Source organism: Cervus elaphus, chromosome 20 (assembly GCF_910594005.1).
Source record: "Cervus elaphus chromosome 20, mCerEla1.1, whole genome shotgun sequence".
In the NCBI taxonomy this organism is placed as follows: Eukaryota; Metazoa; Chordata; class Mammalia; order Artiodactyla; family Cervidae; genus Cervus; species Cervus elaphus.
This window is the reverse complement of record NC_057834.1, coordinates 71,157,286-71,172,025: the sequence shown is the minus strand read 5'-3', so window position 1 is coordinate 71,172,025 and position 14,740 is coordinate 71,157,286. Positions and strand designations below refer to the sequence as shown.

At 35.7% G+C, this 14,740-nt stretch overlaps 1 protein-coding gene across 6 annotated transcripts in view; it reads left to right on the top strand.

The window, feature by feature from the left end:
• Positions 1-11,795, top strand: part of LOC122676974 (TLC domain-containing protein 4-like) — a 71,109-nt gene extending 59,314 nt beyond the window's left edge. For all 6 annotated transcript variants that reach the window (XM_043876625.1, XM_043876626.1, XM_043876622.1 and 3 more), the window contains exon 7: positions 5,793-11,795. In XM_043876625.1, coding sequence (XP_043732560.1) covers positions 5,793-6,111 — 319 coding nt within the window. In that variant the 3' untranslated portion in view covers positions 6,112-11,795. The remainder of the gene's footprint in view (positions 1-5,792) is intronic.
• Positions 11,796-14,740: the final 2,945 nt, after the last annotated feature.

Below are 14,740 nucleotides of genomic sequence, written 5' to 3'. Positions count from 1 at the left end.
GATAAGAAGAGCAGATATTTGGTAATTAGATGTTTGTCCTGCCATACAGATAGGTCATTCAGATAAAAAGTTATCTCTTGGTAATAGCTCTCTGTGTGGCTGGGTTACCTGTCTGAATTCTCTCAGGTAGTTAAGGGAGAGGTAGGAGTTTTTCTTGAATCTGCTGGGTCTTAATTTCTTTCAGCTCTGTTTTTGCCAGGAAAATTCCATGGACACAGAAGCCTGGTGGGCTGCAGTCCGTAGGGTTGCAGAGAGCCAGACACGACTGAAGCAACTTAACACACATGCGCACACAAAATATTGTGCGTGCCATAGCGGTGGCACATTTTGGGAAACTTGTTCTGAACCCCTTTAGGCTCCTGGGAATAGATTAAATGGCCTTGGCACAGCATATGGAAGAAGTGTACTTGGGAAGCACAGAAATTTAAGGGAAAGGCAGAGGAAATAGAAACTGAAAAACTGTAGCTCCGGAATCAAGAGGAAATAGTATCATGGAAACCAGGAGAGGAGAAAGGAAATGTGATGATCGACAGTGTCATATGCTACAGAAAGGTCATCTGGGATGAAGACTGAGATGAATCCACTGTCTTGTTATAGAGATGCCACTGGTGACCACTGCATTCTTTTGTAGGGGAATGAAATCATATGTACTGGTTTGTGAAGTTATAGCAAGAATGTCTGTGAATACACTGTTGATGTCTCTTTTTAAAAGTTTAATAGGGAAGACGAGCAGAGGAGGAGAGATTTTTGGATTAGGAAGAATTGGACATGTTGGTAAAAAAGAAGGAATCAACCTATAGATGGAGAGCTGGATGGAGCAAGAGAAAGGGGATAATTGATGGCCTAAGGTTGCAGAGCATAGGTGCAGAGCAGTTGGCCTTGGAGAGGGCAAGAGAAACCACTTCTATTGAATGTAGAGGAAGATGTACCTGAAAAGATTTGAGGTCTTGAGGTCAGAATTTGAGGAATCCATGGTTGGTGGACTAATATCTTAATAGTAGAGGAAGCCAGTTCCTCTGGGATTGAGAGGTAAAGTTAAATGAGGAAGGAAAGTGACTTCATTGGTGATACAGAGGTTTGGAGGCAATTCTATGGAGAATGTCGAGTTAAATGAAAGGAACATGAAGCAAATCTGAGGATACACTGGGCAGTTCAGATCTCTCTATATTTGTGCTATTTATCTAATGTCAATATTGGTGAGTAATGATAGCTATTGATTGAGCTCTGTAGTTCGAGGGAGTTCTTACTACGTATCATAACAACTTCATTGTATAAGGGGGGGGGGGTTGCTATCATTATCCACCATGATCTTTGTAGATCAAACTGAGAGAGGTCAGACCACACAGCAGCCACAGAGGAAGGAGATTTGAGCCCAGCCTTTCTGACTGCAGAGTATAGTACCTGCCTTCCCTCTGTTTTCTGCCCAAGGAAAGCTGGCTTGATGAGAAGTTGGCGATAGGCAGGTGGAGTATGATGGATGAAGTGGCAAGAGTGCTGAGGGTACCGATGTGTGTCCTGAAGGTAACTGAGGTAGGTAGGAAAAGAAGTGAATCAGAGGCTAATAGTGACAAGTTTGGGAGTGGAAGTCAATGAAGAGATTTAGATGGAATTGGATAAAATGAAATATCAGGTATTACGAATATGCTTAGAAGGGAATGGCTTGGGACTTCCCTGGTGATCCAGTGGTTAAGACTCTGTATTCCCAATGCACAGGGCCTGGGTTCAATCCCTGGTCAGAAAACTAGATCCCGCATGCTGCTGCTAAGAGCCTGCATACCTCAATGAAGATCAAAGGTCCCACCTGTTGCAACTAAGACCTGGTACAGTCACATAAATAAATATTTTTTTTTAATGTTTTAAAAAAGAAGGGGGTGGGTTATTTAAGGTATACCATTTTTCATTAAAATCAAGGCTATATAGTCACAAAAATGAATACCTGAAGATCAGATAGGGAAAATTTGGGGGGTAGGGAAGGCTGGAAGACAGGAGATCTGGATAGAGCAAAAAATCTTGACTTCACTGCTACAGTGACATTTTTCCTATTTGTGATGCTATTTTATTAATTTGAGCATTGCTACCTAAATTGCTACCTTAACTTCCTTCTTTTTTCACCCAACATAGTTATAAATTGTAATATCTCTCTTATCCTACAAATCATTTCCGTTTCATAATTTAATTTCATAGTAAAATATTTTAAGGTCTTTTTCAACAGCTTAATTTTTAGTTTCTGAGGTTGAGCAGTTTCTAGTTTAGTCATGACTAATGCAGTCAAATTTAATATTAAGATACATGGATATATTTCACTCCATTTTATAATTCAACCTCTAAAATGTAATGAAGCAACATTAGGCAATGTCATTTCTTTAAGGAGGAAAAAGTAGAATAGAGCAAATAACTGAATTTTTCAAAAATATGCTTTTTACTTGAGAATAATTTTAGACTTTCAGAAAAGTTTCAAGGATGGTTCAAAAGGTTCCTATATACCCCACACTCAAATTCTCCTAGTGTTAATATTTACATTCATATGGTACATTTGCCATAATTAGTGAAATATTGGTGCATTATTATTAACTAATGGCTGTAGTAGTTCAGAGTTCCTTAGTTTTTACCGAATGTCATTTTTCTGTCCCAGGATTCTGTCTGAGATACTACATTACATTTAGTTGTCACTTCTCTTTAGACTCCTGGTTGTGACAGTTTCTCAGCCTTCCATTGTTTTTGATGACCTTGTCAGTTTTGAGAAGTCCTGGTCAGGTGTTTTGTAGAATATTTCTCAATTTGGATTAGTCTGATGTTTCTCTTGGGTGATTAGATTCAGGTTATGGGGTTTTCTGGAGGCTTCCCTGGTGGCTCATTGGTAAAGAACTCTTCTGCCAGTGCAGGAGACGCGGGTTCCATCCCTGGGTCGGAAAGATCCCCTGGAGAAGGAAATGGCAACCCACTCCAGTATTCTTGCCTGGGAAATCCCATGGACAGAGGAGCCTGGCAGGCTATAGTCCATGGTGTCATAAGAGTTGGCCACGACTTTGCAACTAAACAACAACAATGGGGTTTTTGGAGGAAGACCACAGAAGTAATGTGCCATTCTCATCCCATTATGTCAGGACTACATGCACAAACATGGTTTATCAGTGTTGATGTTTACCTGTTTACCTGGCTGAGGTAGTTTGTAGGATTTCTCAGTTTTTAAAGTTACTATTTCTACCCCACTTGCCTTCTACACTGAACTCCCTGGAACAAAGTCGTTACACATAGTCCCCTCTTGAACAGTGGAGTTAGGCTTCATGAACTTTTTGAGGATGCATCTACATATTTTGTTTGCAATCATTCTGTACAGAGTATTTATCTTTTCTTCCCTTTTCATTCACTCAGTCATTCATTTGTGTTACCATGACTTCATGGATATTTACTTTTTACTTGGAGTTTAAAACCAATGCTACCTATATTTATTTTGTTCAAATTGTTATAACTTGCCATTGGGAGCTCTTTCAGTTGGTTTCTTAGTCCCTTTGACATAAATTCATCATTTTGTTCTTTGAGCACTTATTTAGTTTCTGATACTAAAAACAGCATTCTGGATTTTTATTGTATATTGTGTCCCAACCCTAGAATCTGCCTTTTCTTAAGGAGCCTTGTTTTCTTTTACTGGAGACTGGTATTAGAAACCAAAATGTGGGCCCTGGGTGTGCTCACTGCTCCTGGGTCATCATTGTTCCTATGTCCTCCCAGCTGGCAACTCGGAAATATACTAACCTGTATATACGCACATATCTATAACTAGTTCTCTCTATATATCCATCTATATCTGTGTTAAACTAAGTGTGAGTTTATACTGAAGTTTGCAGCTCTAATCCAGGATCATATGGATCAATCTAGCCTTTTACACTCAATTGTCTGTAATTTTCACTCCAACAATGAGAAATCTGGTCCCTACTGCATGCACCATCAGACAAATTTATTTGTTAAATCCTAATATACATGCATAATGGTTTCAGAATTATTAACCTGTTCCCCCTGGAGATAATACTTTTACTGGCTAGAGTACAGTGCCTTTGTATAGTTTTTTTAGTCTTACAGTCTTATTTTCAGAGTTACCTGGGGTCCCCTGGGAGATTTTATTTATTAATTTTTTTTTTAAACTTGCATACATTCTTCATGCTGTTCTGTGAGTTTTGACAGATGCATATTGTCATATCCACTACTACAGTATCATACAGAATTATTTCACTGCTCTAAAATATTGCCCATGCTTCACCTGTTCTACACTCTCCTTCTCTCTCTGAACCTCTGGCAATCACTGTTCTGTTTTGTCTTTACAGTTTTGCTTTTTCCAGAATGTCATATAAATGGAATCATACAATTTCCATTCTGACTTTTTTGATTTAGCAATATGCATTTAAGATTCACCTATTGTGTTACATGAATTGATAGTTTGTTCCTTTGTATCGCTAAATAGTATTTTATTGTATGTATGTACCGCAGTTTGCTTATTCATTCACATACTATGTTGTGAATAACATTGTGAACCAACCTGTGACATTTGATTACTTCCAGTTTTTGGCAATTATGAATATAATTGGTGTAAACACTTGTATGCAGGTTTTTGTGTGGATATATATTTTGAAATCAATTGAAAAAAGTACCTAGAAGTGTGATAGTTAGATTGTGCACTATGAATATGATTAACATTTTAACTGCAATGCTGTCTTCCAAAGTGGCTTCCATTTTGCATTCCTACCAACAATGAATGAGTATTCCTATTGTTCCATATTCTTGCTGACAATGCATATTGTCAGATTTTTGGATTTTAGTCATTCTAATACATGTGTAGTAGTATGTCATTGTTTTAATTTACATTTTTCTAAGGACAAATGATGTTTAACATCTTTTTTATATACTTTTTTTCCTTTTGTTTATCTTCTCTGATGATGTATTTAAGATCTTTTGCCCATATTTTAATTGAGTTGTTTCCTTATTTCTGAGCTTTAAGAGTTATATACATATTTTAGATACAAGTATTTTATCATATATGTATTTAGTAAACAATCTCCCAGTGTTTGGATGTCTCTTCATTTTCTTTTAATAGTGCCTTTCACAGAGCCCATTTCTAATTTTAGCAAAGTCTAGCTTATTGATGTTTTTTTTATGGATTGTGCTTTTGGTATTACATCTAAAATACTATCATCAAACCCAACCCAAACCATGCAGATTTTTTCCTGTTTTTTTCCTAGAAGTTTTATAATTTTGCATTTTACTTTCAAGTCTGTGGTCTGTTTCAAGTTAATTTTTGTGTAAGTTGTGAGGTCTCTGCCTAGGTTTATTTTTCTGCACGTGGCTATCCAATTGTTCCAGTACTGTTTGTTTAAAAGACTGCTTTTTCTCCATTGAATTACCTTTACACCATTGTCAAAAGCAAGTTCAGTATATTTGTGCGGGTTTATCGATGTACTCTCTGTTCTATTCCACTGTTCTATTTGTTCTTTTATCAATGCCATGCTGTCTTAATTATCACAGCTTTATTGTAGTTCTTGAAAGTGAATCTGTCAACTTTGTTCTTTTTCAGTATTATGTTGACTATTCTAGGCCCTTCGTCTTGCCATAGATTGGGTTGGGCAAAAAGTTTATTTGAGTTTTTCTATACCAGCTTAGGAAAAGCCTGAACAAACTTTTTGGCCAACCCAATAAATCTTGCTGGGGAGGGGGGTGTTCTGAATTTTAAAAACTGTAAACCAGAAACCATTAATCCTCAAAGATGCAGAATAAATGAGATGTTTCTTTAATTTTTTTCCCAGGTGGTTCTTTGAGGCTCTGAAGTATCCTAAGTTTTCCAAGGCTAATGTCATCAATGGAATACTTATGACGGTGGTGTTCTTCATAGTGAGGATTGCCTCGATACCTCCTTTCTACGGCTACATGTACTCTGTGTTTGGAACGGAAGCCTACGTGAGGCTTGGATTTTTAATTCAGTTTTCCTGGGTTGCCACTTGTGTGGTTTTGGATGTGATGAATGTCATGTGGATGATCAAAATTTCAAAGGGGTGCATCAAAGTCATCTCTCTCTTAAGACAAGAGAAAGCCAGAAAGAGTCTTCAGAATGGAAAACTTGACTAAAAGTGGGCTATTGATAAGCATACTTCATTGCTACCTACATTGTATCTTCCGATAGGATAAACTCTTGGCATGTTCTTGTGCTTCTTTATTAATTATACTTGGTATTCATACTTTCAGTGTCTTTTTTTCTTAACCATTAGAAAAGAGAAACTAAAACACTTTTTTTTTCCCCTCAGGATTTAATTTCTAATTTTCTTTTGCATTATAAGCATGGATAAAATCTTAAAGATTTAAATAAAAATGTATAAATATGGTCATGAATCTTTTTGGAAATCTGTTCACTGGCATTGGTACTTTTCTCTGTGAAAAGATGACTATGCTAATTTGGTACACTTGGTTTTATGTCACTGATTTTGCTGAAAGAATGGGAACTGCTTTTAAATCTGTAAATGGCTCTCCACATTCTGATGCACCGTGCTTGTTTCTTACTATGGCTGTCAATTCCTGGAGTAGAGTTTGATTTCCAAATTATTGAAATGTTCTTTTTCTTAGACTATTAGAAGTGATGTCTTTTTCATTTCAATTTGCTATCATCTACTAATAATGAAGTATTTTGCTTGCTTTGGAAACCTTTAATTAGTTTTCATGGGAAATACTTCCTACAATTTTAGACTTTTCTGACATCACTTCATTATATCTGTTTTTAACATTTTATCAAATTATTGCTTTTTTCTTCAGTAGTAAAGCTTAAGACCAATCTAATAGAGCTCCTTAAGAGATGAATTCTTCCTTCTAAACATGCATGTTCTAGATGACTAGTTAGACTAATATGAGGATTCATTAAGAAAAAGGCTTTAACACTGCTGTCTCTATCTGCTTCCTTTGCATTTTTTCTTTGAAAACTATATTATTTCTATTTGCAAAACCTCCCATGAGTTCTGAACCCAACATTTTTTAGCACCACAGTCTTGTGCAATATATATTTATCATGTTCCTAAAGTAGGCTTCTTCTTGATGAGACCAAAACTGCAAAAACTAAATAAGTCAGTATTCATCTTTTACTCACAATTTATACCCATGCTTGCTAGCATTTTGAGTGCTTTGAATTTCTGTCTTTCTTAAAAGACAGGCAAAAGATAGATAATTTAATCTAAGCATTCTGATTATCAATATTATTTTATGTGAAGATGTGAATGGTGACTTTTTTTCTGTTTGTGTATGTGGGTATATGTTTGCTTTTGTTTTGGTCCTTACAACCCAAATATAAAATAACATAGTTAGCTATTATTGTCTTTATTTTTCTCAAGTACTTTACTTTAATGATCATTCTTACCTATGGAAAAAAATTAATCAGTGGAAAATACTTGAATTTAATTGAACCCAAACCAAAAGATCTAATCCATTCAGTTTCTCAGTTTGAATGAGAATGTGCGACTCACTCTCACTGTCCATGTTACAGTGATGAAGGAAGGCTAGCTGGATATTTCAGGACTTTTGATTTAATGTAATTTGATTTGACCTCAGCTGTCTGATGCAGATAGGGTCTGATAAGTTATAGAACATTTAAAGAAGGTAATTGAAATCTCAGTCAGTAACTGAATGATAAATTGAAATTGATTGGCTTATACCAGTACACTTATTTTTGAAAGGCTTTAAGTAATGTAAAATGTAAGTATTTGTTTTCAGATTTACTAATATTACATTGATAATTTGTTGCTAAATTTAGTCCCTTTTACACATAGGCACTTAGACATGTATTGGTTGTTTAGAGGGAGTATGAAAGCATGTGGTTTAATCTTATTCCTTTCTTGCTCTTTTGCAAGAAAAATGGCTTTCAAAAAGGAAAACACTTACATTAGAAAACTATTTTGGAAATTCATTCCTTTAGAAAGAAGCAAAATGTGAAATAAATAATTTGGACTATTCAGATATTTCTATAGTTTCTGAACACAGATTTTAAAAACCCACCATCAATATGAAGAAAATATAATTCTATATAATATGAGTGAGTTTCCATATAGCAGTTTCAGTTTTTATAGTTGTTATTTCATGCTTAAAACTTTATTTTTACTTTCACTAACAACACCTTTCAGTAGTATAGCCCCCACTAAGTAAGTATAATTAAAATATCAATGTGTCGAAACTAAAGTTTGTTATTCCCTTAGTCAGCAATTCTTATTTTATGCTGGCTGCATGACAGATAATTTAACATCCAGATTAAGTATCCAAAATGGATTCTACGTACTTCCTCATACAATAGATATGAAATGGAAAAGACACTATAAGCTGCCATGCTACTTTAAGTCAGATCTTTACAGGAGCTATACTTTGCTGTTCTGTGATTTTATCCACCTGCCTGAGATACAAGTAGTTAAAGACAGAACATTTCATTTATTAAATAATGAATTTTTCATTTGTTAAATGACAAACTTTTGCTAGACATTTTACATATTAAATATTTTGACTACATGGATTAATTTAAATGATTCTATTGATATTATGCATTCTGATATTAAACAACTGTTAAAATATTTATAGAAAATGAAAGCAAATTGGTATAAATTTTTAAGCAACTCTATTTTTGTAGAAAAAGGTTAGTGACAACCTGTAACTATATAAATGTTCTCTGAACATGTAGTATTCTAGAGAATAAAAAATTCATACAAAATTTTGAAAATGAATGAAAATCAACTAAATATCATGCAAGATCATAGACTCTGCATTAGATATTTTATTTGGGAGAATTTAGAAACTATGAGCTTGAGTTTATAGAGTCTATATTATTGTGTCTAAAATCTTTTGAATGAGTATCATTTGCATTTATTTAAATCTCAGTATGAATCTGAGTGCAGAGAAATGAACTCCTGCTTAAACTGTGTCTTGATATATTATAGTAAGTTGAAATGCAATATTTATTCTAACTGTTCAGTTTTGTTATTTTATGGATTAGTCTTTGTTCAGAGAAATAATGATGTTTTTATCATTCCTAAGGGTGGCTCATATACTGTGGATGACCCAGTACTGTTGTAAAGATCTAGTTTTAAAAACTGCCTAGTTTATAGGTATTTGAATCAAATTCTTTTCTAAATTTTAATGACCTATTAGACTGAATTCAAAATTTTGCTGAAAGTATCAGTTTTTAAATTATATATTTTCTCTGAGGTGCACTAGGCATTTAAGGAGTGGTTCTTCCCTTTATTGTTGGGTATACCAACATTGTAATCATGTGTTTAGAAATATTCTTCTCATGGAGATATATAGAGGGAAAGCATGTTGTAATATTCATGTTTGTTCTGCTTCATTTTTAAGGAAAATAAACATGTTCCAAAAGACACTATTAAAATAAGTGTTTGAATAAATTTCAGTTTCTAGGTTTCTCTTCACTCCAAATATGTAAATATACATTTCAATTGGCTTTAAATGGTTTAATCTGTCGAATGAAATTTGAAAGTCCATGTCATTGTTGACATCATCAATTATACTTCATAGAAAATTATGTATTTATATGTTTTGGATTCTACAAGAAGCAAACTGGTATAATTTTATCACAAGTGTGACAGAGTGTATCTCAAAAGGTGCAAACCAGCATAGCCCAGAGATCCTCCTGTGATGAGAGGCCCTGGGCGCACACACACCTTCCTAGCCTTAACTACAGCTGGTTAATGACAGACACACTAGAGGTACTGAAAGCAAATTCTGACATAAAATGTGTGATATGAGTGAGGACAAGGAAAAGCCAGCAGGATCTAAGGTTGGAGGAGATAGTATGACTGCTTTGCCCTTAAAAACCATGATGTTCCTCCCCCAATCCAGAAGTTTTCTCTCCAGATCTTTTGAGCCCTTCCATCTCATCAGCACCTCCCTCCTTTATGCCATCTTTCTATGTCAACTTTTGAGGCCTCACCAGGTGGCACCAGAAGTGAAGAACCTGCCTGCCAACGCAGGAGATGCAGGAGACAAGGGTTCCTTAGCTTGGTGGGGAAGATCCCCTGGAGAAGGGCATGGCAGTCCACTCCAGTATTCTTGCCTGGAGAATCCCATGGACGGAGAAGCCTGGAGGGTTACAGTGCATAGGGTCTCAAAGAGTCAGACATTACTGAAGTGAATTAGCATGTGTGCAAATGTGTAAGCTTCCCAGCCCCTTGTGGGAAATTTAGAAGTTCATTAGTATGTTCTTTCATTGAGGGGAAGAAAAAGCATTGCTGTAAGTTTCAGTAATGAACAGACAAACCATAATTTATTAAGAGGCTACAGGAAGCCATTTAACGTTTAATAATACTTATTTATAACACCAAGCAAAGCTTATAATGTTATGGTTTTATTGAGAAACATCTTTAGGTGTCTTTTCCTTAAACTGGTTTAGCAATAAGAGCTTTATAGCTTGTTTCAGCTAGGGATTCATTGCAGGCATGTAAATTATCTAAATGTTCTTCCTTAGACCCTCTGATAGGCGAGGGAGGAACTGAGGTGGTTCTGTGTTATGAGGATGTTATGAGGAGGGTGTGCTGATAAGTCGCAGCATTATTGAGTCTTGCTCTTTAATCAAGCAAATGTAGTCACAGTCCTGTTTCTTTCAAAAGTGAGTTCACTGCGAGTGAATTACTCAGGGTGTTTTCCGAAGTACAACACCCAAGGATTTGAGCCCTGTCTCTTTTTATCCCAGACCTCAAACTACCGCTGTTAGCTTTGTATGGTCATACCTTTCTTGGAAGATATTTTGGCAGTGAAACTAAAGATTGCTTTGTTTGCATAGAAGGTGTTTACACTGATTCCCTCCAAGGAGTAGACAGTTTTAAAAATCTTAAAGATATAAATACCTCTGGCTGAAAACTCGTTAATTGTCATTTGCATGTTTTTTCTTTTATATATTTATGTAATTCTTGCTGTAATTAAGTATGCATTAAGGTATTTGCTACTTGTTGGTTAATGAAGCATAAAAAATATAACTAAATAAAATGTGCTGTATATTTTTCTGTTTCTTGCTTGGTTTGCTTCTAGTATGATTATGTCTACTTTTTACTTCAGGACTTTTTGCACAGATAATACTCTCTTACTAACTTGTAACTGGGGTGAGTTATGAGAATATTTTGATAATTATTTGATTTTGTAATAATAACTTTTAGACATGGATTTAATTTGAAGAAGTTACTTGAAAACTTCAGTAGATGTGACAGCTATTGTGATATACAATTTTTCTCTGAGAATATATCACATTAATATTTAATTGTCAAAGATTTTAGAAGTCTTTCAAAATACATTTGTTAACATTTTGAGAACACACCTTCTAATGTATTTCCATAAGGTCGAAGAACTTTTATTTACAGAATGTAAGATTTGGTAATTTACAAATCAATGTTACTCAGATTTATCAGCAATTAAAATAGCGATTTAGTGTTCTTTTTTTGTTTCTGGTTGTGCTTTAGAGGGGTTTCTGGATGTCTTTGTGTATTTCCCTTAAAAATTTGAAATATTTGTATACTTAGTAAGTGTGCCAGTTTAAAGTTAATATATGCAAGTTCTAAGCAATAATCTGCATGTTATATAGGGTTGGCATTTCTTTGTCATGGCAATTTTATTATTTTAAGACTGTATAAAATCAATATCCTTATCAATATTTATATATAAATCACTCCTCTCCCCCAATAAAAAAAATTGGGATTTTCTTGTGGTAGAACACTAATATAATGTGGTGCAAAGCTTTGTATTTTGTGAAAAAAATAAAATCACAGTTATTTAGTGGAAAAGTTTGACTCTGCAAGGTGTACACTTGAACAATAATTAATGGATGATAAAATGACTTTTTTCACATGCCGTCTTCTCTAAGATGCTTGTAGATCTTGTTCCTTCCCATCTCTCCCCATAGTCCCAGTACATGAGAAGATGCAGCAAACATTTCAGTCCTGCTTGCTAATGGAAAAGGATGGTGCTATCTAATCAACAGGCTTTTTTAGATTAAGTAAAACTTTGGCAGTTATTTTTTTCATCTCCTTTTCTTTGTCCCTGAGGCCTCTCATGTGGTCTTTAGTGGTTTTTTTTTTTTTTTTTTTTTTTGCCAAATGTCTTGGCTGGAATTCCTACCTTCTCAAATTGCCCGTGGTCTTAATCTTGCATCTTACTCCAAGAATATCCAGTAGATCAGGAAGCAGAGCACTAATTGAATAGAATACTGAAGTGGCTTGGCCTTTGGAGAGTAGCATGAGTCATGCTTCAGAACATGCCTAAAATGTTGTGTCAAGACTGGCAAAGGAACAGCTGAATTTCAAAATTAAAATAGCAGGCTCAGCTGTCAGTGGAGGCAGGCCACAGGTAAAATTCCAAGGATTCAGATGTTCTCTAAACGAATGTAAATGGACTTGCTCTCCCATTCCTCAGGCCATCTCAGAGATGAGTCACCCTTTACTCTCCTATTTTCTGGTCTTCATCAAAGCCTCTTTACTACTTTCCCTTCCTTTTGGTGGCCGTTACACATGCACAGACTAAGTGATGATGGCAGGTTTGCAACTTTTGCCCCTCTGAGTAACTGATCATCTGACAGTTGGTCCATAGCAGATGCAATGGATGAGCAGGGAGAGTGTGGAGTCATAGGAATGATGATGGCTTTTGGTAATGACAGGTCAGGACATGGGGTCTCTTGCAGGCTCAGGCAGCCTACGAGGGCCACTGCTCCACAAAGGCCACCCCCTCATTCCTGGCTCCACAGTGAGGCATCTGATTGTTGGCAGTGGGTGAAACACTGCTAAGATATGTTCTCATGTATGTATACATAAATGCACACACACACACACACAGTATCCCTACGTATACACACACACAGGCATCTAAAATGAATAATGTTTACATTACTTTTAAATACAGAAAAGATGTAAAAATTCTTACACCATGTATAGGAACTTCACTATATTAATTTTTCTTGATAATATTCGTGTCACCCTATACAATGGACACATACATAGCATTTTCTTTTTTCTTTTTATTCTCTGAAATCCTTTCTCCTTCCTTGTCTGTGTCATTCTTTTCGCATTTTCATCTGTCCTCGAACTTTTATCCTCAGTAGAAATGCAGCCCATCATTCCTATGACTTTTCCTTTCTCCCTACAAGTCCCCTTCTTTGAAAATTCTGCAAAGGTAATTTCGGGAGTGGTATAACCGAATATGTGGTAAAATGATAAGATGAGATGTGGCAGTAAAATTTGGCTGGAGATAGATGAAAAGAGGAAGGGACTCTTTGGCTGGGATGAGGAGTACCTAGGAACACTGTGCCAGAAGCAGCCATGGGCTCCTCAGGCAGAAGGGGGTGCACAGGCTGGAGACAAAAACTCTAATTTGGGGGGAGCATCCAGGAACATCTGTCAGATGATCAGTTACTCACAGGGGCAAAAATTGCAAACCTGCCGTCATCACTTACTCTGTGCATGTATAAGGGCCACCAAACCAAACCATCTCAGACAAGTGCATTCACCTTGCTGGTGTTTGTTTTTTCATCAAGTGAGGAGTTTAACTGGGTGAATTGAAGGCCCCTTTTCAAATTTAAAATTCAGATTTCATCATTCTGTGATAATGGTAATTAGAATCAGGGTTAGGGTTTAGCCCTGGGTGCAGCAGACTAGCAGATTACAATTCTAGTATATTGGTTTAAGTTGTGTATGTTTTGGGAGGTGGCTTAAATTCCAATTTTAATTGTGATTGCATGCCCTTGAGTGAGGCCCCTTGTTTATGACTCCATCTTCCTCACTTGCAGAGATGGTATCACTTGCAATCGATGAACCTAGCCAAAAAAGCCGAGTAAAAATATTTGCTGAGTGCTTCAACATATTTAGGGGAAAGAGATAAAGTTTTAATGATATTCTTTTCTACTAGATTTGAAGCCAATTTGATTTTTTAATGCTCTTCCTAATGTTAACCTTTGGAAGATGTAAGTATCTTGATCACGGTATCCAAATACGGAATCCATTTTTTAATTGTTTCCCACAATAAAATATCATCAGAAAGGACAATAGGTGACTAATGAAAATATAAATAGCAGTTATTTATTCCTCTTTCTCCAAAACAAAAACATCTGAGAATCTGAATCCTTCAATTATTTTGAGAAGCCATTTACCATTAATGGATCATTTACCTTGCTTCACTAAGTATTGAATAATCAGACTTTCCACAAGATTTCTGTTTTCTTAGTGACCCTAAATATGGACTGCTGGGGTGGTTTGGTGGGCTTTGTGCACAGGCCAGGATGAAATGGGGTAAGGCAATTATGCTGACAGTACTTCCTGCCTGTGACTTGGTTGTGTGGTATACTTGTTTCCCGCAACTTGATTGGACTTACCTGAATGGTGATAGAATTATCTATAGTAAAAATTCACTCCAAATTTCCACAATTGGTATTGCTTTAGGGGAAAGTCTGAATGATTCCTTAGCATTGTAATGAGCAAAAATAAACACTAATTAGGATTTATATTCTAAAGAACTGAAAAGAAAATGGATGTGACAATATGTTAGTTTTTTCCTTTAAAAATGACTGAAAGGAAAGCTTTTATAACTTGGAACCATTCTTTTTTAGACAGGAATCTAAGCTTTTAACGAAAAATGTGAAACCAGAATGAAGGTGTCTACACTCCATTGTCTATCCCTCTCATGACTCTCCAGTTGTTAGTTTCAACTCTTTAAGTACCTTTGTCCTGGATCTAACCAAATA